This window comes from Oryctolagus cuniculus, chromosome 7 (assembly GCF_051225735.1).
Source record: "Oryctolagus cuniculus isolate XC-2025 breed Fujian yellow rabbit chromosome 7, ASM5122573v1, whole genome shotgun sequence".
Taxonomy (NCBI): Eukaryota; Metazoa; Chordata; class Mammalia; order Lagomorpha; family Leporidae; genus Oryctolagus; species Oryctolagus cuniculus.
The window spans coordinates 108,578,719-108,605,733 of NC_142873.1; the positions used below are offsets into that span (position 1 = coordinate 108,578,719).

The following is a 27,015-nucleotide window of genomic DNA, read 5'->3' on the forward strand; positions in this document are numbered from 1 at the left end:
GTCCCGGTTGCTCCTCTTCCAGGCCAGCTCTCTGCTGTGGCCCGGGAGTGCAGCGGAGGATGGCCCAAGTGCTTGGGCCCTGCACCCCATGGGAGACCAGGAGAAGCACCTGACTCCTGCCATCGATCAGTGCAGCGCGCCAGCCGCGGCGGCCATTGGAGGGTGAACCAACGGCAAAGGAAGACCTTTCTCTCTGTCTCTCTCTGTCTCTCTCTCACTGTCCACTCTGCCTGTCAAAAAAAAAAAAAAAAAAAAAAAAAAAAAAAAAAAAACCTGAATGGAGGGGCCGGCGCCGCAGCTCAATAGGCGAATCCTCCGCTTGCGGCGCCAGCACACGGGGTTCTAGTCCCAGTCGGGGCACTGGATTCTGTCCTGGTTGCCCCTCTTCCAGGCCAGCTCTCTGCTGTGGCCCGGGAGTGCAGTGGAGGATGGCCCAGGTTCTTGGGCCCCGCACCCGCATGGGAGATCAGGAGAAGCACCTGGCTTCTGGCTTCGGATCAGCGCGGTGCGCTGGCCGCGGCGGCCATTGGAGGGTGAGCCAGCAGCAAAAGACCTTTCTCTCTGTCTCTTTCTCATTGCCCACTCTGCCTGTCAAAAAATAAATAAATAAAAAAATAAAAATAAAAAAAAAGTGAATGGAGAGGCCAGCACTGTGTAGTGGGTAAAGCCACTGCCTACAGTGCCAGCATCCCACATGGGTGCAGATTCGACTCCCGGCTACTCCACTTCTGATCCAGCTCTCTGCTCTGGCCTGGGAAAGCAGCAGCAGATGGCCCAAGTTGTTGGGCCCCTGCACCCACGTAGGGGACATGGAAGAAACTCCTGGCTTCGGATCTCCCCAGTTCCGGCTGTTGCAGCCATTTGAAGAATGAACCAGCAGATCGAAGACCGCCCCCCACTTCTTTCTGCCTCTGCCTCTCTGTAACTCTGCCTTTCAAATAAATAAATCTTAAGGGGAAAAAAAAGTGAATAGAGTTCATTGCCAAAAATGTTAAGTCTTAACATTACAAAACTTATGCACCCAACAAATCAATCCTGAGAGCTTGTCATGTAGACATATTAATAGAGTATATCATTTTAGAACAAAGTAGGTAGGCGTCCTCTTCTGTTTTACATTTCCCTTGGAACAATATGTCAGGCTCCAGGTTAAACACTCCTGATGCAAAGGTAAATATTACATAATTCCTGCCCTTTAAAACACTTACAATAGTTATAGAGAGAAATTACAATTATAATATAGTGTGAGACAAGCATAGGAGCTTTGGAATCAAACAGACATTATTTCTTCTCCACTCTTCCATTAATTAGCTAAGTCATCCTCAGAAAATGGTTTGACATCAATTTTGCATACCCACTTCCCTATCAATAAAAGTGGGATAAGAAATTCTGACCTTACAGCCTTGATATGAGAATTAAGTACAAAATAACTGAAGTTCAAAGTGCATTGCTTGGTAAGATAAAACAGGAAAGAAATTATTCTAGCTGGGGATATGTGGAGATGTCAACTAGACTTCTATACTCAATTGTGAGTGTCACATTTTAAGATACAATGACACAGTGGTAATAGTGTGTGTTCAGATTAAAGTAAGAGGGTAAGGAAACCTGGAAACATGTCCTAAGAACTAATGATTTAAAGGAATCTAAGTTGTAAGTCAAAAAAGAATATCTATTGTATGTATCATAATACTAATACTGTTAAAGGGCAGACACTGGATCAAGATATCAAAATTTGAAGGAAATAAATTTTGGACATTCAATATAAATAAAGTCAGTTATAGCAAAGAAAGCTGTCTGAAGAAGGGATGGGATACCTTACAGCACAGTGATTTCTATGCAACAAAAGCTTTAAAATTTGCTAGAATCAATGTAGAGGAGTCAATAAATCAGATTCATATGTTGAGCAAAAAGATGAAATTCCTTGTACTATCCCTTCCAATACTGAAATTTAATGTTTTTTTATTAAAATTCTTTGCTAATTAGAATAGTATTGGTTGGTAGTAACCTAAGACACAACTTGAAATAAGTTAAACACAGGGAGAATTTATTGGCTTGCAGTCATAAAATCCAGAGGTAGGTCAAGCTTCATTTAGTTTGATCAGTCTTCAAGCTCAAGTTTTCTACAAGTTTTCCCCAGATCAGTCCCCTCTTCAGGTGTTTGCTCTCTTCTGTCAGCTAAGACCAGGGCTACACATCTCTATATTCATATCCTTTGGGGAGAAAGAATGTCATTAACCCTCACGAAGTCCTAAACTGTCAATCCAGGTAGAAAAAAAACTGTTTCGAACAGGGGACTAGCATGTACTGAGTAGCTTAGGTAGCTGCTCACCCTTTAACCAATTCTTCTGGCAAAAAAAAAAAAGAAAAAAAGCCCTTTTATTTGATTTATGTCACCCTTACAGATGCGGATGGAATAAAACAGGGTTGGGTCCTCACAGATGAAAATCTCAGCACTTTTAGGAAAGACAAGAGGAAGAAAGGAGACTAAGTAGACAATAGTGGGAGTATCCCCACAAAAAGCAGATGGGAAATTCAAAAGCTAAATATTTGGAGAGTATATACATATATATATATATTGACAGGCAGAGTAGACAGTGAGAGAGACAGACAGAAAGGTCTTCCTTTTCCGTTGGTTCACCCCTCAATGGCCGCTGCGGCTGGCACACCGCACTGATCCGAAGCCAGGAGCTTCTCCTGGTCTCCCATGGGGTGCATGGCCCAAGTACTTGGGCCATCCTCCACTGCACTCCCAGGCCACAGCAGAGAGCTGGACTGGAAGAGGACAGAATCCAGGACAGAATCCGGCATGTGAGAAAATCCTATTGTTTTAAAAATAATTTTTAAAAAAGTAGCTTTCAGGTCGGCACCGTGGGTTCTAGTCCCGGTTGCCCCTCTTCCAGGCCAGCTCTCTGCTGTGGCCCGGGAGTGCAGTGGAGGATGGCCCAGGTGCTTGGGCCCTGCACCAGCATGGGAGACCAGGAGAAGCACCTGGCTCCTGGCTTCGGATCAGCGCGGTGCACCAGCCACAGTGGCCATTAGAGGGTGAACCAACAGAAAAGGAAGACCTTTCTCTCTGTCTCTCTCACTGTCCACTCTGCCTGTCCAAAAAAAAAAAAAAAAAAAAGGTAGCTTTGAGATAATACCAACCAGAGTTTCCCATATATGGAAAAGTGCTTAATTGACAATACTTTCAAATAGGCCTCTGTAAATTAACCATTAATCTTTTCAACTTCCATTTCAAAGGTTCCTTGAAATAAGTTCCTAATACCAAAAGTAGGACAACAGAATGCTTTGTTTCATTTATTACTAATCCTGGATGTTAACCAGCACTTCAGATTTTCTTCTAATTACACAACAGAATCTTTTACAGATTTTAAAGTAAAAATAAAACACATGTATATACATAAGAAAAAACTGAGTGAACATAACCGATACAGGAAGTGAATGCCTCTACGATATAAACACTTTCTCCATTTTGATATTCCAATAACAATATTATTCAAACAAAACAGGGCCATGAAGGTTCAAGAAAGGCTGGGAGGAGCTGACATGTGGCATAGTGGGTTAAGTCACGGTCTGTGACAAGGGCATGTTACACTAGAGTGCTGGTTTGAGTCCCTGCTACACTGCCTCTGATCCACTTCCTGCTAACATGCCTAAGAAGGCAACAGAAGATGGCCCAAGTAGTTAGTTGGGCACCTGTCACCATGCTCCGGGCTTAAGCCTGGCCCAGCCCTTGCTGTTGTGACCTTTCAGGGAGTGAAATAGCAGGCAGATCTCTTGTCACTCTGCCTTGCAAATAAACAAACAGATCTTTGAAAAAATAAAAAAGATTAGGAAGCCGACCACATAGAACCTGACTGAACTGCATAGTAATTATTCAATGAGACAATTTTTTAGAACTTTTTATAAATATAAAAGTATTCATTTGTTTACAGCTAGTATTTCTGAAAGATATTTGATACCTTTACCACTAAAAGTAAAAATAATACTTTAGGGGGCCATTGTTTGGCCTAGCAGTTAAGACCTCCACCCCATAAAGACCTGGGTCTAATACCTGGTTCTGCCTCTCAATCCCAGCTCCCTGCCAATGCAAACCTTAGGAGGCAGAAATAAAAATAAATATCTTTCAGTGTCACTTTTTTTTTTTTTTTTGACAGGCAGAGTGGACAGTGAGAGAGAGACAGAGAGTAAGGTCTTCCTTTGCCATTGGTTCACCCTCCAATGGCCGCCGCGGCCGGCACGCTGCGGCCGGCACACCGCGCTGATCCGATGGCAGGAGCCAGGAGCCAGGTGCTTTTCCTGGTCTCCCATGGGGTGCAGGGCCCAAGCACTTGGGCCATCCTCCACTGCACTGGCCACAGCAGAGAGCTGGCCTGGAAGAGGGGCAACCGGGACAGAATCCGGCGCCCCGACCGGAACTAGAACCCGGTGTGCCGGCGCCGCTAGGCGGAGGATTAGCCTAGTGAGCCGCGGCGCTGGCCCCTTTCAGTGTCACTTTTAACCCTAGAACCTGCAAAGTTGTGGAAAACTATAAACTAAATTTAAATAGACATGAAAACTGTTTAAAAAGAAAACATACTCATGTTTTCAAAATTTAAAAAAACAAATTGGTTTCCTACTAATCAGTAGCTTTTATAGAGATATAAGTACAGTTTCAGACATTTGAGTTGCAAATGCCTTTGATTTTTTTTAAATTAATTTATTTATTTGAAAGGGTTACACCAGAGGAGAGGCAGAGAGAGGTCTTCCATCCGCTGGTTCACTCTCCAAATGGCCACAACAGCCAGAGGTGCGCCGATCCGAAGCCAGGAGCCTGCAGCTTCTTCCGGATCTCCCACGTGGGGTGCAGGGGCCCAAGGACTTGGGCCATCTTGTACTGCTTTCACAGGCCATAGCAGAGTTGGATTGGAAGTGGAGCAGCCAGGAGGCGAACCAGCACCCATATGGGATGTCAGCATTGCAGGCGGCTTTACCCGCTACGCCACAGCGCCGACCCCATGCCTGCGATTTTTAATGTGATATTCTATAATAAAGGTATGAGGACAGAGGTTTGGCTCAGCAGTTAAGCTACCCGCATTCCTTATCAGGGTGCCTGAGTTAGATCTCAGCCTTTCTTCTGGTTCCAGCTTCCTGCTTACATACACCAGGGGAAGCAGCAGGTGATGTCTCAAATATCTGAGTCCCTGTTACCCAGATGGGAGACCTGGATTGAGTTCCAGGCTCTTGACTTCAGCCTGTCCCAGTCCTGACTGTTGGGGCACTTAGGGAGTAAAGATCTCTACCTTTTCAACAAAATGAATGTAATTAAATAACATTTTAAAATAGGAAACAAAGTAAGTGAATAGATAAATACAGAAAGTTTTCTGGAAAATAAGAATTTAAGAATGGGAACATCTGATTACTTACTTAGTAACTGAACAAATACCATTTCAGTCATTTCATAAGGGTAAATATGCAATTTTAGCCCAGGTGATTTAATATAGATCTTATTGGCTAACAGAGACAAAATAAAAGTCAAAACTTCTTTAGTAGGTTGACAGTAAAATACAGTAACTAAAATAAACATGAAAATTGTTAAAGGAAATTGATAAAAGGCAAATGCAAACAAACCACATAGAACACAGCCATGAACACACTGCAACTTGGGAAGTGCATGAACTAAATATGAAACTTACTGGACAAATAAAAATAGCAAGTCTTGGTATAAGTAAACTACAACAAACATTGTCCTTTAACTGACTCTAAACTAGCATACTTTGTCTATTTTACAAACTACTAACAGTTATAACATGATTTGATTATGACTGGAAAATTAGCAAGAGCAGTACAAGTACTAAAGATGACAGGAATAAAGGCTACTGCTTAAGCAAACATTACAGGTTTTAGACTGGCCTGTTTTAGACTTTAAAATTCTATACCAGGAGTTGGCACTGTGGCACAGGAAGTTAATCCTCTGCACCTGCAGCACTGACAGCCCATATGGGTGCCAATTCCAGTCCCAGCTGCTCCTCTTCTGATCCAGCTCTCTGCTATGGCCTGGGAAAGCAGTAGTAAAAAGCCCAAGTGCTTGGGCCCCCTGTATCCAAGTGGAAGACCTGAAGAAGCTCCTGGCTTCAGATTGGCCCAGCTCCAGCCGTTGTGGCCATTTGGGGAGTGAACCAGCAGATGGAAGACCTTTCTCTGTGTCTCTCCTTCTCACTGTCTGTAACTCTACCTCTCAAATAAATAAACTCTTTTAAAAAAATTATATACAAAAATAGTAAAAATTACATTTTATTTTGAAAACTATTATGGGTACAGTAAATGCTAGGATAAATCTGAGAAAAAGTCTTGTTCTTAACTTTGCTTTTTGATGAAAAAAAAATTTTTTTTAAAGATTTATTTATTGAGGCTAGCGCTGCATGTAGCAGGTAAAGCCACTGCCTGCACTGCCTGCATCCCATATGGACGCCAGTTCAAGTCCCAGCTGCTCCACTTCCGATGCAGCTCTCTGTTATGACCTGGGAAAGCAGAAGATGGCACCAGGCTTGAACCCCAGCACCAGATGGCAGATCAGAACGAAGTTCCGGGCTCCTGGCCTAGGATCGGCTCAGCTCCAGCCATTGCAGCCATTTGGTGAGTGAACTAGCGGATGGAAGACCTCTCTCCCTCTCTCTCTCTCTCCCTCAGTAATACTGCCTTTCAAATAAACCAATCAATCTGTTTAAATAATTTCATTTACTTATTTGAAAGAGTTAGAGAGGGAAAGACAGGGACAGAGATCTTCCATCCACTCGTTCGCTCCCTAGATGGCCACAATGGCATGGGTCGGACCAAGCCGAAGCCAGGAGCTTCATCCAAGTCTCCCGTGTGGGTGGCAAGGGCCCAAGTACTTGGGCCTTCTTTTACTGCTTCCCCAGGCCATTAGCAGGGAGCTAGATCTGAAGTGGAACTACCAATGGGATGCCGGTGTCCCAGGTAGCAATTTTACACTATCCCAATTCTTCACCTCTTAAAAAACATGGCATAAGATACTTCACTTGGGATTAAATTCATGTGGTGTACAGAATTTACACAAATTTTATTTGCTAGTTTATGCATGCTACTTTACAGGAAATCCTAAGATTTAGGCTAAACATAAACTCGTAACAAAAATACACCAAAAATGTAAATCACACTAACTCTCAGAAAGTCTTTCTCATCACTAATAACAAGTCTAAAACTATTCTTTACCATTTGAGAAGACACGAGGAAAAAAAAAAACGTAAAACTGCCTTGAATATTTAACCTAAATACTTTCAGAATTAATGTAATAAAATGTGGTAAACAAAAATAAGATTTCTACAATGGAAATCAAGGCGCTTCTCCATTTCTCTTCCATATTATCTACACACAAAGTTGCTATTTGATTATTTACATGGGCAAGGAAGTTGCTTCTAAGTAAACAGTCCATTGCAAATGTCCTTATTGGTATGTAGCATCACAAAATTTACCTGACAGATGGAAGTATACAATGGCAGAATGCAAAGAGTTGACAGAGGGATAATATATACAATACTGACTTTTTACACTGCATTTCATAAAATCTTTAAAATTTTTGGAGAGACAGAAATGTCCCATATGCTGGCCCACTGCCTACCTGCTCACAACAGCCAGGACAGGGCCAGGACAGGGCCAAAAGCTCCATCCAAGTCTTCCACGGAAGGAGGCAAAGATTATTTGAGTCGTCATCTGCAGCCTCTCAGAGTACTAGCAAGAAGCTGGAATCTGAAGCTTAATTGGGACTGGAACCAAACACTCAACTATGGGATGCAGGTGTCCCAAGCTCTATCTTAACTGCTTAACACCAGCCCTCGCCACTTTGCATCGTGAAACAAAATGGCCCCTCGTGCATATGAGTTATAAAGTTATATACTCACATTTATAGTGAATGGCTATGTCATGCCTAATTATACAATAATGGGACATTAGTTTCATTATTTTATGGGTCATACATTAGAACTGTCAGACAACTGTCAGTAGCCAGTCATCCCGCAATTCCATGCCTCCAGTTATAGTAAGAACGACATGAGCGGGCTCAAAAATCTAAAAAATACCAGGACAGCCCATCAGAATCAATATACAAACTCAAGTCACATATGAAATATGTTCACATCCTTACAATGAAGACACACTCAATCAAAAAAGATCTCATTTTTTTGATAAAAACAAAAATAGCATGCATACATACGCAGAGGAAAAGAAAGATAATATCCCAGGTTAACAACAATGGTTATCTTAGAGTACCAGAAATACAGGTGATTTTTTTCCCCTCCACTCTCCGTATTTTCTAGCTTTCCTACGACAGCACGTAACTTTTCCAATGTTTAGGGAAAAAAAGTCAAAAGGCCGCGGAGCTTCTAATCTCAAAGCAACAGTCTAGATTAAAGACAGAACAGTCTATCTTTAAAACCCCATCCGAGTAACTGGGCAACAAATCCCTCAGTTTGGCACTGCAGAACACGCTGCAAGCTCCCTGCTCCGAGGCCTTGGCCGCCCTGGGAGACAGAGTTGTTACACACAAACTAAATCTCTCCCAGCTCTCCCGTGTCCCCGCCCACCATGGCACGCCCTAGGCCCGAGGGCCCCACGAAGGACCCTCTGCCCCGGCGTTCTCGAACCCTCGTCCCCCGCCTCCACACCTGTGCTCTACGGCGCACCTCCACGCTCCTCCCATGGGCCAAAGAGAAAGGCGGGCCGGACATGGAGGTAGCCGACCGTGACCCCAGCCACCTTGGACAAACCGCGCCCCCCCTCCCCCAGCAGCCTCGATTTCCTAATCTGCCCCGCTCCCTCGCACGGAGTCAGGAGGCTCGGACACCCGAAGGGCTCCGCGAGAGCGAGCGCAGCCCGGTCTCAGCCTGCGCCGCCGCCCCACCCCCACGCTATGGCGCGGGGTCTCAGCCCAGAAGCTCGGGTTTTCCCCGCAGCCCCGGAACGCGTCGTCCCCATACCTGGCAGCTGCAGTCCTGGGGCAGGTTTCGCACCAGGATTTTCCTGCGGTTGGTCAGCTCGCGCCGCATCCGCTGCAGCCGCGCGGTCACCTCCTCGGGGGGCAGCGCCGCGGGCGCGAGGTTCCGGCCGCCCTCGGGCGCCTCAGCGGAGCTGCTCGGCTCGGGGGGCCCCGGCTCCGGTTCCGGCTCCGACTCCGACTTTGGGCCCGGCTCCGATTCGGGTCCTGGCTCCGGCCCTGGCTCCGGCCCCAGATTAGGCCCCGGCTCCGACAAGGGCTCTTGTTCCGACTCGGGCCCCGGCTCGGGCTTCGGCCTCGATTCCGGGCCCTCCTCAGGCCCGGGCTCCGGCCCCGACTCCCGCTCCGGCTCGGGCTCGGGCTCGGGCTCGGGCTCCGGCCCTGACTCTGGCCCCGGCTCGGGCCCGGGCTCCGGGCCCGCCTCAGACTCCGACTCCGGCCCCAGCTCTGGCCGCGGCTCTGCCACGCTTAGGCTCGGGCCCCCCTCGCCGCCGTCGTCGCCCACCGCCGCCGCCATCTTTCCGGGCGCCCCGCGGCTGCGAACTCCTCGGAGACTCGAGGGGAAGCGGAGAAAAAAAAGCGAGAGGAGACGAACAGAGGCCGCAGAGTGGGCCCAAACACCGACCAGGAGGGAGGGAACCAGGGAGGAAGAGAGCCAAGGAGGCGGCGCCACAGCCAGCAGCCGGCGGGCGGAGAGGAGAAACCTGAGGAGGAGCCGGAGCGCCACCTCACAGGAACCCCCCCCTCCGGCGCCAACCCCGCGTAGGGCGGTGCCCCGCCCCCTCCCGTAGGCCCGCCCACCAGGGCCCCCGGCGCGGGCGCCGGGCTGACACGACACACCTGCGCGGGCCAGGCCGGGCCGGCTCTGCTCTCCGCCGGCCTGAACGCCCGGGGTTGGGCTGCGGGAATGCGGCCCCTTGGCGTTGGCTTCCCGGGGCTCTGGAGCGCCAGGCCCCGGCCCCTGCGTGTGCGCCCGTGACCCCGCAGCTCTCCCGAGGCTCCCCTCACAACTGCAGCGCTGTAGGACTTAGGGGCGGCTGGAGGGAAGGCAGGCTTCCCAAACCCAGAGAGGCAGGACGGTCCCTGCCCGCAGCCGGAAGAGGTCCGGGCGGTAACCTTTGAGCTGTGTGCAAGTTGGGCGTATTTGGCAAAGTTTGAGATAACAATGAAGAAAATTGAGCTACTCTAAGGAGAAAAAAAGGATGTTGGAGGTGAAATGCTTAATGTATTTAGGATATATCTGACCGTAATGTATTTTTCTTGCTGTGCAATGAGAAAGCCCGTGAGTCCCTGTAGTAATTCTTAAGAAGCAGCCTGGGGGGGCGGGGGGGCGGGCGGTTTAGTCTGCAACATAGAAATCAGTGCTGAAACAATGCCCAGAGGCGGCTGGCGGGGCTGGGCTGCTCCACTTCCGATCCAGCTCTCTTGTATGGCCTGAGAAAGCAGTGGAAGATGGCCCATGTCCTTGGGCCCCTGCACGCGCGTGGGGACCCGGAAGAAGCTCCTGGCTCCTGGCTTCGGATCAACGCGGCTCCGATGCAGCCAATTGGGGAGTGAACCAGCGGATGGAAAACCTCTCTCTCTCTGCCTCTCTCTCTGTGTAACTCTGACTTTCAAATAAATAAATCTTTTTTTAAAATTTTAATAAAAAAGAAACAACGACTAGAAAGAAAGAGGAATTAGGCGGAGGGCTGGAGAATTACTTGAATAGAAGCTTGTGGAGAATCACCTTTGTAGATCTGTATTAGTCAAAGTGAAATTATCAGATCAAACAATCCTGTAGCCTTTGGTGCCAGCCCAAATGACCATCGGCAAAAGGAACACGGCATCTTAAGTGTGTAATATGCTAACACATATAACATAAACTAACCAAAAAAATAAGTCTGTTTTAAAATGTTTATTTTCATCTACTTGAAAGGCAGAGGAACAGAGAGATCGTTTATCCACTAGTTCACACCACCATTTGCCAGCCCCAAGATCTATCTGGATCTTCAACCTGAGTAGCAGGGACCCATGTACTTGGAACATCAACCAATGCCTTCTAGGCGCATTAGCAGGAAGCTGGATCGGAGGCAGAACAGCAGGAGACTCTGATATGTGATGTGGGTGTCCCAAGCGCACCCTTTATTGAGCACTGTGTAATCTGTTAGGGGAAATGTAAATAAACGTAACCAGAAAAAGCAAACAAAAAGGAATTTTTTAAAAAGATACAGTGAATTTAGTACTTGTGCCCCATGTGTTACAAAACACTACATATATTTCATTTCTCGTCACAATAATCTAAATTTGTTTTCCTCACTTTACATTTGAAGAAATGGAGTCAGGTCTGATTAATTCTGAATCCCAATGCTCTAAATAATATAAAATGATTCACCTGTAATCCCTCTACCCAAAAATATGGCTGCTAATATTCTTGAATTTATTCTCTGCTAACACATGTTATCAATATCAATATCAATAAGTGATATTCTATAGTACACTCATGATCAGAGCAGCACTATCCCGGATGGCCAAAAGGTGGAAACAATCCAAATGTCCATCTGTTGATGAATACATAAGCAAATACTGGGGCACATATATAGATGTAAATATAACAGAATATTGTCAAACCAGAACACACTGCTACAAGGTAAAGAAATCGCCAAAACATTAAATGAAAGAAGCCAGAGACAAAAGGTCACATATTGTGTGATTCCATTCATATGGAACATCCAGAATAGGTAAATCTACTGAACAGAATACTGATAGGTAATTGCAAGGGGCTAGAGAGAGGGCATATCAAGAAACAACTGCTTCATGGGGAAAGCTGTCCATTTGGAGTGATAAAAATGTTTGGAGCTGAATACAGGGTATTTAAAAAGTGTGTGCAAAATGAGACTAAAATAAAAATTTATTTTGGCTCTAAAAATGTGAAATCTATATATATTGGGGTCTTCAAAAATTCATGGATAATTAGTACTATGAAAATTACTATGCATGGGTTCCAAAAGGTTTTGCACCAAAATAAACATCTTTTAATTCCATTTTCCTATGAACTTTTTGAAGTGCCCTCATAGAGACAGCAATTTCCCAATATTGTGAATGTACTAAACAGTTACTAAAGTGTTGTAACCTTATTTCATGAATTTTACCTCATAAATTTTTAAGTGACATTGTGCAGTTTAAAGCTTGGTTTCTTTTTATTTATTTATTTTATTTTATTTGAGACACAAAGTCACAGATAGAGAGAGATAAAAAAAAAAAAAAAAAAGAAAGACCATCCATCTACTGATTCACTCCCCAAATGACTGGCAACAGCCCGGGCTGGGCCAGGCTGAATCCAGGAGCTTTATCTAGGATTCCTTCGTGAGTGTCAGGTGCCCAAGGACTTGGACCATCCTCCGCTGCTTTCCCAGGTGCATTAGCAGAGACCTGGATGGGGAGTGGAGCAGCCAGGACTCCAACCTGCACCCATATGGGACATCAACATCACAGGCGGTGGATTAAGCCACCACAACACAAAGCAGGCTCCATATAGTTCTGTTTCTTTACACTGTGTATTCTGAGCCTCTTCCTATGCCAGTGTATTTGAACATTGTTTTTCATGGCTGCATATTACTGTATTATGAGAATTATCATAATTTACTAATCTCCAAGTGTTAGTTTTATCTATTGTATAAAGCATTGGTTTTAATATACTTATTCGGGGCCGGCGCTGTGGCTCAGTAGGCTAATCCTCTGCCAAGTGGCACCGGCACACAGGGTTCTAGTCCCAGTTGGGGCGCCAGATGCTGTCCCGGTTGCCCCTCTTCCAGGCCAGCTCTCTGCTGTGGCCAGGGAGGGCAGTGGAGGATGGCCCAAGTACTTGGGCCCTGTACCCCATGGGAGACCAGGATAAGTACCTGGATCCTGCCATCGGATCAGCACGGTGCGCCGGCCACAGCGGCCATTGGAGGGTGAACCAACGGCAAAGGAAGACCTTTCTGTCTGTCTCTCTCTTTCACTGTCCACTCTGCCTGTCAAAAAATTTTAAAAAATGAAAAAAATATATATACTTATTCGGGCCCATGGCTCACTTGGTTAATCCTCCGCCTGCGGCGCTGGCACTCCATGTGGGCACCAGGTTCTAGTCCCGGTTGCTCCTCTTTCAGTCCAGCTCTCTGCTGTGGCCTGCGAAGGCAGTGGAGGATGGCCCAAGTGCTTGGGTCCCTGCATCCACATGGGAGACCGGGAGGAAGCGCCTGGCTCCTGGCTTTGGATCGGCGCAGCACCAGCCATAACGGCCATTTGGGGGGTGAAGCAACAGAAAAAAGACCTTTCTCTCTGTATATAACTCTACCTGTCAAATAAAAAAATCCTTGTTCCATATTTTATTTTGTTTATTTTTGAAGATTTATATATTTATTTTGAAACTTAGAGTTATAGGGAGAGAGGTAGAGACAGAGAGACATCTTCCATCCCCTAGATGGCTGCAACCACCAAAACTGGGCCAGGCTGAAGCCAGGAGCTTCATCCAGGTCTCCCACGTGGATGCAGGGGCCCAGACACTTGGACAATCTTCTGCTGCTTTCCCAGACCATTAGTAGGGAATTGGATCAGAAGTGGAGCAACTGGGACATGAACTGGTGCCCATTTGGGATGCCAGAATCACAGGCAGTGGCTTTACCCACTATGCCACAACGTCAGCCCCTGTGTCCATATTTTAAAACTTTTCCACAAAGAACTAGATGCAAATTATGTGTATCAGAGAGGAAGCATATTTAAATAGTATTTATATGTAGTTTCAAACTCTCTTCCTTAGTTTTCTATATCACAAAGCTTTATAGGAGTGTTTATTTCTCTGCCTGTATGTCCATAATATTCTGACATCAAAAATAGCTCATTTTTGTTTCAAATTTCATTCCTTTGATTTAAAATTGTATGCATCTTAAACTCCCTATTGCCCTATTTTGTAGAGCTGAAAGACTTTGAAAAGCATATTCTTCAATGTGGACAAGAAACATGATGAAATATGCTATAGCCTTGAGTCACTCATTAAGTTTCAAAACATATGTTTATCAAAATGAGTACCATCTCCTTGACAAACATTTATTAAATGTCTATTACATGCCAGACTATAAATATGTGCACACATACATAAATGCAGAAGTAATAGCTTCCTATAGGATAGGAACTCAATTTCATTCTCAGAAAATTATACAATAATTATAATTCAATGTGATATTAAATATATAAACACAAGCTTCAGAAGTTCTAGAAAATATGATCTGAATCTAACTTTAATGATGCTGCTCAAAACACTTTACAAGCTCCTTTTTTTAGTATTGGCTTGAGAATCTATGGCAAATTCCTGTGCATGGTTTCTGTGGTAGCAAATGCTCATCTCTTAGAGACAAGTTCAATTTGGGGGACTAACGAAATGTTATTTCAAGCCCAGTGTGGTGAATGAATCAGGTGTTGATTATGTTGTGGGAGCTATGATGATGTAATTGAGGTTTGGGCCCCCACTGGGGACATGATTATTATGTCATCAAGCTATTAAACCAATTTTAAGAAGTGGCTACTTGGAATTGATCCTATTCCTTGAGCAGTATTAGTGTATCTTTTAGGAAAATGACTTTCAAATTTTTTGGACACAATTGGGAAAGAATGTGTGCCACATGGAAAATAAATTTTAGGTAACAATCCAATAATTATACACATAATTGGAATGAAGATATCATGAAAAATCAGACCTTTCATCATGGGTACACTTTAGTATTTCCTACTCTGTTCTATTTCATTGTTTAAATTGCTAACATGACACACAAAATTGACTTTTTTTTGTGCCACTAAAGAATCATTACTCACACTTTGATAAGCACTGCCCTAGGTTTCAAATCAACTCCTTGTGTTGTTACTTTTGCTCAATTATTTCTAATAAATTTGGGGAAGTGGTAGGAACTGCTGATCTGAAATGTTTAAAACTGAATTAATTGTTATTGCTGCACAAAGGAAATGGATGGAAACTGCAAACTTGGAACTGCTACAGTAAATCCAAAGAGTTCATTTCATTTCAGGTTTCAGCCTGACTCTTTAAATAGCAGCTTCATGGCAAACTGAAAAAGCACTCTAATCTGACCTTGAAGTGGAGTACAATCGTCCAACTCAACGTATTTACCAATACCCACAGGTGATTATCATGATCTATATAATTACCTGTTCTTAAAATATGAGCCTAGTGCTCACTATAGACTTTATGTTAAGAAATATTGGTTGTTATTTATCTTAAGGCTCTGCACTTGAAAAGGTTGGAGAAGCTTAATAAGTCTCAGCTTGTAATATCAATAACAAAAACAGCCTTTTTATCCAAATAATCTTAGGCGTATAGATTATGGTAATGTGATGGAATTAAGTATGTGCAAAGAACTTGTGAACTGAGGTGGGTGTTAGACATGATGGTTGAGATGTCCGTATTTGATATTGCAGTACCTGGTTGAAGTCCCATTTTAACTTCTGATTCCAGCTTCCTGCTAATGCAAGAAGTGGTTGGGTTTCTGTCATCTGCGTGGGAGACCCCGGATGAGTTATTGGTTCCTGGCTTCATTCTGGCGTCACAGAGTGAGCCAGAAAATGGGACCTCTCTCTCTGTCTCTCTGTCTCTCTCTCTCCTCTCTGCCTTTCAACTTAAGTAAATTAGTTAAAATGAAAGGAAAAGGGGGAAAACTCCAAACCACAAGAACAACGCACAATATGTATTAGGTGTCTGCAGTTAATCAGTTACACAATCAAAACACCAGATTGGATTGATTTTTATTCAACAGTGAACTTTTCTCCAGGGAAAGTAATTTCAATTCAGTAATTGCAAATTCAGTAGGATACATATTATGAATAAAGTGCTTTTAGTAGAACAAAGTAGTGTTGGATTTTGACTCAGGGGAAACCATCATGAGGAGGTGAAAGACACACAGGAGTTTTCTAGATGATATACGGGCAACTACTGAGACAGGGCACAGAAAGAGTGCCAAAGGCATCAAAGGGACTAGTGTCTCCAGCAACGAATAGTTTGGAGTCTGTGAAGGCCATGCTTCTTCAGGGAGAGTAGCAAGAAAGGAGAAAGGAGTAGCAGATGCCATTACAGTTTTAAGAAGTTGATTTCTTTTTTAAGTTGAGGCTTGTGTATGGCATGAAAGGCAAGCCCACAGAGAAAACGAACATTACAGGTTTTTGGCAGGAACCTGACAGATCAATTTTAGCTTTTTAAAAAATAATTCTGACAACAATGGAGAAAATGAATGTATCAGGTCTTATTTCAAGATGGACAACTAGGAGTCTTTTGAAACCGTCAAAATGAAAACATTTGAAGGCCTGCACTGCAGTAGAATAGGAACAATAACAGCAATTAAATATATAGAGCTTTACATAGATTATCCAAGTTTTTTTAATTTCTTTAAACTATTTCACTTAAACCCTACAATCAGACCTGTGACGTAGTTAGTATGTACCTACTTATTCATGAGGAATCAAAGGCCAAAAAGGTCAGGTCCATTGTCCAGATCTCATAGCAAGCAGGGGCTGCAGGGTTCCAATGCAAAGCTGTCTGCTTGGAGCCCTTGGATATAACCTTGTGCAACTGTAGCTAGAGGAGGGGCTGCATTTGTGAAATTTGTCTGAGAAAAGGTAGAGCAAAGGTAAAGCCTAAAACAGTAGTGAGAAAACGAGATCCAGAATCAAACCACCTGGATCCAATTCTGAGCAACTGGAGCGACTTTTTTTTTTTTTTTTTTTAATATTGATTTATTTGTGGCCAGCATTGTGGCTCACTTGGCTAATCCTCCACCTGCGGCGCCGGCACCCCGGGTTCTAGTCCCGGTTGGGGCGCCGGATTCTGTCCCGGTTGCTCCTCTTCCAGTCCAGCTCTCTGTTGTGGCCCAGGTGCTTGGGCCCTGCACCCGCATGGGAGACCAGGAGGAAGCACCTGGCTCCTGGCTTCAGATCAGCGCGGTGCGCTGGCCACAGCGGCCATTGGAGGGTGAACCAACGGAAAAGGAGGACCTTTCTCTCTGTCTCTCTCTCTCTCTCACTGTCCACTCTGCCTGTCAAAAAAATTTATTTATTATTATTTATTTGAGAGACTGTTACAGACAGAGAGAGAGGTCTTCCATCTGCTGGTTCACACCTCAAATGGCCTCAACGGACAGGGCTGGGCCAATCTGAAGCCAAGAGCCAGGAGCTTGTTCTGGGTCTCCCACGTTGGTGTAGGAGCCCAAGCACCTAGGCCATCTTCTACTGCTTTCCCAGGTGCATTAGCAGGGAGTTGGATTTGAAGTAGAGCAGCCAGGACTCAGGATTCTAATAGGCACCAATTTGGAATGCCTGCCCCACAGGCAGGGGCTTAACCTATTCCACAGCATCGGCCCCATGGAGCGACTAGTTAAAGCATGAAACAATATTTTAAATATGCTGATCCTCAGACTTTTCATCTCTAAAACAGAAATATAATGGCACCTATAAGGTACTATTATTAAAGGTTAATATGAAGACAAGATGAAATAATATGTATATAAAAGATTTAACATATTGCTTATTTCAAGAGCTATAAAAATGGCAATCAGAATATTAATAGCGGTCATAAATACTTAATAATTAGTTTAAAAGTCTTGATGACATTGGATGTCAGAAAAGAGAGTGGCTTCATGGTTTCTAATATGAGAGTGATGAATAAGTGAAAGAGGCAGCCGTTTAGGAGGTAAAGGGGGCTGGCCTAGAGGTACAGTGCTTAAGTCACCACCTGTGACTCTGGCATCCCATACGAAGGCTGATTTGAGTCCTGGCTGTTTCACCTCCAGTCAAGCTTCCTGTTGATGTGACTGGGAAAGCAGTGGAGGATGGCCCAGGTACTTGGGCCCCTTCCACGCATGTTAGAGACCCAGGCAGAGTTCCTAACTCCTGGCTTCCATCTGCCAGCCTCCCTTCCCCCCCACCAAAACTACCCCATATCTGTAACTCTGCCTTTCTTTCTTTTTTTAAAATATTTATTTATTTGAAAGTCAGAGTTACACAGAGAAGGAAAGGCAGAGAGAGAGAGAGAGAGAGAGAGAGAGAAAGAGAGAAAGTCTTCCATCCACTGGTTCACTCCTCAGTTGGCCGCAATGGCTGGAGCTGCGCCGATCCACAGCAAGGAACCAGGAGCTGCCTCCAGGTCTCCCATGTGGGTGAAGGGACCCAAGGACTTGGACCATCTTCTACTGGTTGCCCAGGCCATAGCAGAGAGCTGGATAGGAAGTGGAACAGCCAGGACTTACTTGAATTGGCGCCCATATAGGATGCCGGCACTGCAGGTGGCGGCTTTACCCACTACGCCACAGCACTGGCCCCCCAACTCTGCCTTTCAAATAAAGAAATAAATCTTTTTTTAAAAAAATTTTTAAATAAAGACACCAAGCTCAATTAGGCATCTGAACTTCAAATACACTGGGACATATAGATAAAAATACCCAGAAGACAGTCAATAACTTGGTAGTTAAAAAATGAGACAGAATGAGGTCATCCTGGCTTTGTGTAGAAAGAGAAGTCCAAGAAATAAGATCTTAAGGGAAGAACATAAAGGCTAGCAGAGGAAGAAAATGGAAAGTATTAGACAGCTTTGTCATGACTCTGCTGATGTGGCCAGCCCATAAAAAGAGAGCCAGGTAAAAATGAAAAAGACTTCAGGCAAAAATAGCTAGAAGACATTAGGGACTGATCCCCATGTCCTTATCTCCCATTCTCTTTGTGTTGTTCTCCGGCTCCTGACCTTGGCTCCAGCTTTCCATTATAGCTTCTGGCACCTCACTTCCTTGGCTTCCGTGTCTGTACAGTATTGACCTTGGTGTGTTTTTATTTCCTTTTTGGATCACAAACTGAACTGACTTACCACTCACTGCTTTCTGCTGTTGACCTTGCATTCCATGTCATACCAGCTATAAAAAAAAATCAGAAAAAAAAAGATTAGAAGTGAATTAGGGAATGAAGCAGAATGTCTTAAGAATAGTCAACATGTCAAAGACTCAAAGAGGATGGACAGAATGAAGACTGGAAAGGAGCTAAGTGGAACAGTTAGAAGCTTGTGGTGTTTCTGAATGACAGCAACTTTCATAAAACAGTAAGGGCAGGAGATGTGTGTATGCAAAAGAATTGATTTGATAAACTTCTTTAAACCCTCTTGACGAGGCCAAGGCAACTTCAGCTGGCTGACAAGGTCACAGCAGAAGGTCTGTCTCAGCAAGGCATGAGAAGGACAGCTGCGGTCCTCTTGGTGGTTTTAGATTTGATGGGAACTACAAGCTGGAGCTTCCTGGTGGTCCTGCTAATGATTGCTGTATTCCTAATTTTATAGAAGAGCACTTAGTCTCATAACCTCCAAAATGTCCATTGCCTTGTAGAATTTTAATCAAGCAGAATGTTAGTGTAGAAGAAAGGGTTAATGCCTTTTGCAAGGTTGAGCTGTTTGTAGAAAAGAATTAAAAGGCAACAGGCTCTCTGGTATATACTTCCCACTGGAATAAAGATAGATGTTAATAAAGCTTTAATTCCCTATATGCTACAAATACTACAATGGTTAGGATGTCAAAACTGTAGAATAGAGCTAAGCAAACCTTTAAATAAGTGCAATAAAGAAATTAAAGAATTAGAGAAAAAATTGCAAAGAGGGGATTCATTTTAAAAAGGGTCTGCTTTGAACTTGGGGCTTCTAGTAAAGATTAGATTAGGAAGGTACTATTCTAGCCTATGTAGCCAATTTCTGCATAGTTCAGCAGCACTCGAGGTCTTGGCTTGTGTGGGCAGCCTGTTATCTTGCACCTGTCTGTGATTGTAACCCATGCTCTGAGTATGCCCTTGAAAATCAAAAAATTGTAATTAGGAAAAATGGACAACAGGCTTTTCATTGTAAGAAGAAAGAATCAATCTGGTGCTCCAAAGCCAGAGCCATGCCATCAGCCTTGCTGTGAGTGTCTCTCATTTCTTCGAGCGCCGACAGCTCTCACACCTTGGGGCCCCTGAACTGGCTGGAGCTGGTCTCCGGCACCCTCTTCTTGAAGCCCAAGGAGGATCATCCTCTGATAGTGAAGAGATTGTAGCAAGACATTAAATTGTATAGTCCACATAGGTGACTTATATATGTTTAATCCTCACAAACACTATGTGAAGTGGGTATTATAGATGTTCTAGATAAGGCACTGACATAATGAAAGCAAGCAAGCCGCCAAAAGTCACCCAGCATTAGAACTCAAACCCAGGTCTGTGTCCAAATTTTCTGCTTTTCTTCCTGCACTGAGGTTTATAGCAGTCACCAAGGAGGATGTGCAAGTGTTATGTAACAGTGTCAGTATCATAAATATTATCACTTCTATATGTATATAATAGGAAGAATAAGGATGAGAAAGATGAATCAGGCAGTGTTGATGCTAACAAAAACAGAGGAATGAATGGTTCTGCTGCTCAAAATTGACTTGCAATAATTACCTCATATTCTCCTTTATGTCATGAAATACAGTGCCTGTAGTTATTACTTAATACAAATGAGTGGCCGGCTCCACGGCTCAATAGGCTAAACCTCCACCTAGCAGCGCCAGAACACCGGGTTCTAGTCCCGGTCGGGGCGCCGGATTCTGTCCCGGTTGCCCCTCTTCCAGGCCAGCTCTCTGCTGTGGCCCGGGAGTGCAGTGGAGGATGGCCCAGGTGCTTGGGCCCTGCACCCCACAGGAGACCAGGAGAAGCACCTAGCTCCTGCCTTCAGATCAGCGCCGTGCGCCGGCCGCAACGCGCCAGCCGTGGCGGCCATTGGAGGGTGAACCAACGGCAAAAGGAAGACCTTTCTCTCTGTCTCTCTCTCTCTCTCACTATCCACTCTGCCTGTCAAAAAAAAAAAAAAAAAAAGAAAAAAAAGAAAAAAAATACAAATGAATTACCTTAGTTTAAATTTTGTCACAAAGTTTCATTCTAGATCTTTTTGCCATAATTTAAATGCATCTTAAAAATATTTTAAGGCCTTACTATAACTGATATTTATAAAGTTATAAAAGATATTGGAAAAGGCATAAATATATGAACCACAAATATTTCCCTTGAACCCTGAATTACATTAAGTCAAGGAAAAGAATTGTCCTCTTTGACACTGAAATTTAGATTCTATGGACATCCTGTTTCCTGAATTGTGGAAGTCTAAGGAGGTACCACACTTCCCACCAAATGTGCAATTTTTAGAAACGGTAGAATAGTAGCTATAAAATTATAGAAAAAGCCATGGAGGAGGCAGCATGAATATTTGAAAGACGATAAAGTATATAGCAGCTGTCTGGCAGGGAAATAAATCTTTTGAAATCATTAAGTTTCTGTGTAGAACACAGCAATGTACCATTTAAGCATGTGACATTTTTAAAAATTAAGGTTTTTATAATCTTTCAAAAGAACTTATATGAAGATGTATATTCTTACCTCATAAAACAGAAGATACTCAACTTGAATTATCCTTCTGTGATGATTCCAATAACAGAGCGATTGCCCTCTGGGTATACTGAGGATTAAAGGATGCTTTTGCCCTTCATTAAGTGGCTCCATGAAGCTATAGCTTCTTAATTCTTTTGTCTGCTTTTTAATAGATTTTTTTCCTCCTTGTTTGTTGATGCTCAGTTCTCAAGGCTGCCCATGTGCTTGCACCGATTCATTGACACTGTTGTAACATTGAACCAGCCCACTACATTTATATACATGTAAATAAAGGCCCATTTTGCACATGCCCTTGCTATTTTTTAGTTTTTAACTGACACACAAAAAGTGCACATTCTTATAGAGTACAATGTGATGTTTCAATACATGCATACATGGTGTAAGGATCAAATTACGGTGATCAACATATCTATCATGTCAAGCACTTATCATTTCTTAGTGGTAAGAACATTCAAACTCCTCTCATCTAGCTATCTTGAAATCCATAATGCATGATTGCTGACTATCGTCACCCTACTGGGCAATAGAACACCAGAACTCGTTCCTCCAATCAAATTTTCGCACTTTTATTTATTGCCCACAGAGCTCTCTGGCAGTCTCCCATTCCATTTTCTACCTGGCCTCCTGAACTTAGCCTCCCTTCTTCCTGTTTCTGTCACTGAAACTTGAAGGTGTGCCTCCCAGATCCTCTTTCAAGAGCATGTGTTGGGGGCCAGCATTGTGGCACAGTGGGTTAAGCCACCCCTGAGACTCCAGCCTCCCACATAAGCGCTGGTTTGAGTCCCAGCTGCTCTATTCCCAATCTGGCGCCCTGGTAATGTTCCTGAAAAAGCAGCAGCAGGTGACCCAAGTTCTTGGGCTCCTATAACCCGCTTAGGAGACCTGGATTAACATTTATGGCAGGTTGACTCATTTAGTGCCTTAGCTAGTGCAGTAAGAACTATCACATTGGGGAGGCCAAAGAGAAGACTCTGAAACTACCCTCTTCCTGAGTCAGGAGCAAGAATAAAAAAGATTGCATTGCAGAAATGATGGCAGACGTTAGTACCGCTGTGATGATCAGTTCTGTGTGTTGATTTGGCTGGGCTACAGGGCTACAATGCCCAGATATTCAGTCAAAGGGTGTTCTGGATGGTTCTGTGAGAGTGTTTTTAGAGGAGACTGACATTTACATCAGTGAAGTTTAAGTAAACTCAATTGTTTGAAGACCCGAGTAGAACTGCCCTGTGCCAGAGGAAATTCTACAATAGACCTGCTTCAGACTTCTGTGGTTCCTGGCTCCCAGCAGGCTGCCTTTGGATTTCAACTGCAGCTTTCTTGAGTCTCCAGCCTGCTAGCCCCCTTTTGTCAGATTTTGAACCTGCCACAATCATATGAACCAATATGTACCAATTCCTTAAACCTTCCACACATGTGCATGTACATGCATACACATAACTTACTGGTTGTTTCTCTAGAGTACCTTTAAATAGTTAAACAATGGTTGTCCTCAATTGAATTATCTCCATTGAATTAATCAGTCTTCACTCTATAGAAATCACATGATTTCTGGGTTCTAGTCCTCCCTGGATAACCCCAGATTTCCACATGCTCAACCAAGTAGTAACTCCAGTCATACTTACTGTGCCAGGAAGGATGGTGGCAGACACCTCGGTAAAGCCTCCACTTTATAATATGACGCATCGATTTGATGCGAATATTCTTTCCTATTTCAAAGGACAGGATTAGAAATAGTTCACATTGATATAGAATGAACAAGATTGACTTATAGTTTTGTTTTCCAGCATGTTAGCTCTTCTACTTTCCGCTACAATATGGTTCAAAGATTTTCTATCATCACACTGATCCAATACATCACTGATATAATGCTGATCTGGCAGGACCAGCTAGAGAAGATTTATATATTGGTGGCCTTGGGAAGGCATGCGAGCTCCAGAAGGTGGGAGAAAAAATCCTGTGTATAATCAGGCAGTTTAGTGACCAGGCTCAGGTCAAAACTTCTTCTCCAAAGTGAAACACAAGTTGCTGCTTTTTTTTTTTTAGACTTTTGTTATTATGTATTTGAAAGGCAGAGTGACAGAGTGAAAGGTAGAGACAGAGATTTTCCATCCGCTGATCTACTCCCCAAATGGCCACAATGGCCAGGGCTGGGCCAGGCCAAAGCCAGAAGCCTGGAACTCTAACCAGGTCTTCCATGTAGGTAGCAGAGCCTTAAGTACTTGGGTCATCTTCTGTTGCTCTCCCAGCTACATTAGCAGAGAACTGGACTGGGAGTGGAACAGCCACGACTCAAACTGGTGTCTGTTTGGGACGCTGGCATCACAGGCGGTAGCTTAACCTGCTATGCAACAAGTTGCTGTATCTTATATCATTTACTACAAACAAGGAAACACAGAACCCAGTGGACTTCCTTGGATTCTGGAGGCCAGCCCCTCCACACTGAATGCTGGGACTAACCCGTACAGTTCCAGCCTACAGACCAGGTAACTTGGAAGACTTGCAACTGGAGCAGAAAAAAAGCTCTGCAGGCCTAGGGAATACCCAGTTCCTCCAAACCATAGAATAATAGTACTTATTCCATTTAGGAAGGCAGAATGCTCAGGGCTTACCCATTTCCCAAAGGCCCTACTTCTTTACATTATCACATTAGCTCTTAGGTTCTGATATATGAATTTTGGGGGATATACATACATTCAAACCTTAGCGATATGTATTATTCTTATGCCATCCTTGGTAACCCACCTCAGTTTCATCCCTTTCGTACTTAGCCCCTAACACATTACCAGATGGTGTTTGTGAATCTATGCTGGCATCTGGCATTTAAGCACATTTTTAAGGCCATATCCAATCAGCTTATTCCTAACATTCTTATTACTGATTAGTAATGGGTTACAGTCCTTGGACAATTACTGCAGTTGTAGCCAAGCTAACAGGTGCTTCACATTGTCAATGCATAAATTATCTGGTCTTATTTAGCAGACAACTTAAAAAAATTAAACTTCCTGTCACAGATTCTATATTTGCATGGTCCCACTGAGCCAAACCCACTGAAGTATGGGTTTTCAAGCTGCTTCTCCGCACACCTTTCCAAATATATTGTTGCAGCTAAATTCCTAGGCTCTTTTAGCTAAAGCCTGAATCATTAGCATTTGAGCTGCCCACTCAAAAGGAGTGTTCCTACAACTGCCTGTGCCTTAGCTACTTTTACATCCCTGCCCAGTTCTCTTGCCAGCCAGCCCGTCCATTTCTTTCTTTCTTTCTTTTTTTGATTGTAAGATTCCATTACCCCTTCTGCTTTTGCACTCAATTGTCCCGTTGTGGGCAGTATTTTGCTTTGATTTGCCCAATAAGAGAAACCTAACCTTTGAAGTTGTACTGTTCCAGAATAGTTTTCACATGCGCACCAATCTTTTCTCCTAATATCCTTTCCAGCTGGTTATTTCTCACACAGAAAAAAACGTCCAAGGTAGGGCATGACAAAGAAAACTTCCGTAAACTAGGTTAGCTTGTTCCATAAGACTACTGAAAATTTCCCAAGAGCCCATGATCACCCATCAGAGGCAATTATAACTTTTTTACTTACAAAATGTCCATTCACAAAGCTCAGCCGAGTTTTCTCTGAATGGAGTCTGATACAGTGAAAGCCTATCTATAATTGCTTCATAGCACTACCTTAGAGAATCATATGCCTGACAGAGCCTGAAGAAACTCTGTCGGCTTCTTCTGCCCTCAGGCAGAACTGCACACAAACAACCCAGATAGGACAAAAATTTCTCCAGGAAGAAGTCAATAAGTTCATGCCCAAGTTTAACAACAAGCGCAGTCAAGAATTTCTTCTTTGAATATAAAAATTTCTGTTAGCTCACATCCATCTTTTATGATAAGTATGATATAGGAGTTCTAAAAAAATCTGATGTTTTTAATACACTGAATATTTCCCCAATACACAATGGTTTATTTCCTGTAGTTCTAAATTTTCACTTAAGTGACCATGTTCTATTTGTATCAAAATAAAATTCACTAATTCAATTAATATTTATTAATCTTGAACTATCATTTCAGCATTTTTTGTAGCTTTTATCTTTGAGTGTTTGTGTGTGTGTGTGGTATTTTTTGTTTAAAATAGCTTCTTTTAAAAAATTACCCTGGACTCATGGCTCCTTTGACAGACTCAATATTTTCCAATTACTGCGGTCAGTTTATTACCAGATTCATCATCATCTCAGTAACTAATCTTTCCAGGCTAAAAACCATATAAACATTTCTAAAAAATCTTTAGGTTGTTTTGTTTTGTTTTGTTTTGAAGATTTGTTTATTTGAAAGACAGTTACAGAGAGAGATCTTCCATCCATCCATTGGTTCACTACCCAAATGGCTGCAATGGCCTGCAGGAGCTAGGCTGATCCAAAGCCAGGAGCCAGGAGTTTCTTCTGGGTCTCCCACATGGGTGCAGTGGCCCAAGCACTTAGGCCACCCTCTGCTGCTTTCTGCAGGGAGCTGGATTGGAAGTGGAGCAGCTAGGACTTGAACCAGTGCCCATATGGGATGCCAGCACTGCAGGTGGCAGCTTTATCTGCTGTGCCACTGTGCTGGATCCACATTTTAGTTTTGACAACAAAGTACATCAGCTGTTCTTGCTTTATTTTTCTCTAAGATTTGGTCAAATATCTCTTTTTTTAAAGATTTATTTATTTATTTGAAAGTCAGAGTTACACAGAGAGAGGAGAGGCAGAGAGAGAGAGAGAGAGAAAGGTCTTCCACCCGATGGTTCACTCCCCAGATGGCCATAATGGCCAGAGCTGTGCCGATCTGCCGATCTGAAGCCAGGAGCTTCTTCCCGGTCTCCCACAGGGGTGCAGGGGCCCAAGGAGTTGGGCCATCTTCTACTGCTTTCCTGAGCGATAGCAGAGAGCTGGGCAGGAAGTGGAACAGCCGGGTCTTGAACTGGCGCCATAAGGGATGCCAGCGCTTCAGGCCAGGGCGTTAACCCAGTGCGCCACAGCGCCGGCCCCCAAAAATCTCTTACAAGTAGTCCTAATTCCTTTACTGAAGAATATATTTTTTTAAGATTTATTTATTTGTTTGAAAGGTAGAGTCACAGAGAGCAGAGGCATAGAGAGAGAGAAAGTCTTCCATCTGCTGGTTCACTTCCAAATAGCCGCAGCAGCCAGAGCTGGGCCAATCGGAATCCAGGAGCCAGGAGCTTCTTCCGGGTCTCCCACATGGGTGCAGGAACCCAAGGGCTTAGGGCATCTTCCACTGCTTTCCCAGGTCATCAGCAGGGAGCTGGATCAGAAGAGGAGCATCCAGGATTCGAACCAGCGTCCATAGGTGATGCCGACACTGCAGCTGGTGGCTTTACCTGATACAACACAGCGCTAGCTGCTACTGAATAATTTGATAGGGAGAGAAACTACATGTACTTGAAGGTCACACTAAACTTTTCTTGTGACTGTTAGAAATTGAGCTGAGGTGTATAGAGGATGTAGAAGTCAGCCAGTTGAAGCAGAGGCACAAGAGTGTTTTAGGTGGCAGGGAGATCTAATAGGGCAAGACCATGATTCAACAAGCAGTAAAAT

General features: G+C 43.8%; 1 protein-coding gene across 2 annotated transcripts in view; it reads right to left on the minus strand.

Annotated features, from left to right (window-relative positions):
• The window catches only part of RAVER2 (ribonucleoprotein, PTB binding 2), an 80,271-nt gene extending 70,543 nt beyond the window's left edge, over window positions 1-9,728 (minus strand). For both annotated transcript variants that reach the window (XM_008265122.5, XM_008265121.5), the window contains exon 1: window positions 8,973-9,728. In XM_008265122.5, coding sequence (XP_008263344.4) covers window positions 8,973-9,506 — 534 coding nt within the window. In that variant the 5' untranslated portion in view covers window positions 9,507-9,728. The remainder of the gene's footprint in view (window positions 1-8,972) is intronic.
• Between the last annotated feature and the right edge of the window lie 17,287 nt (window positions 9,729-27,015).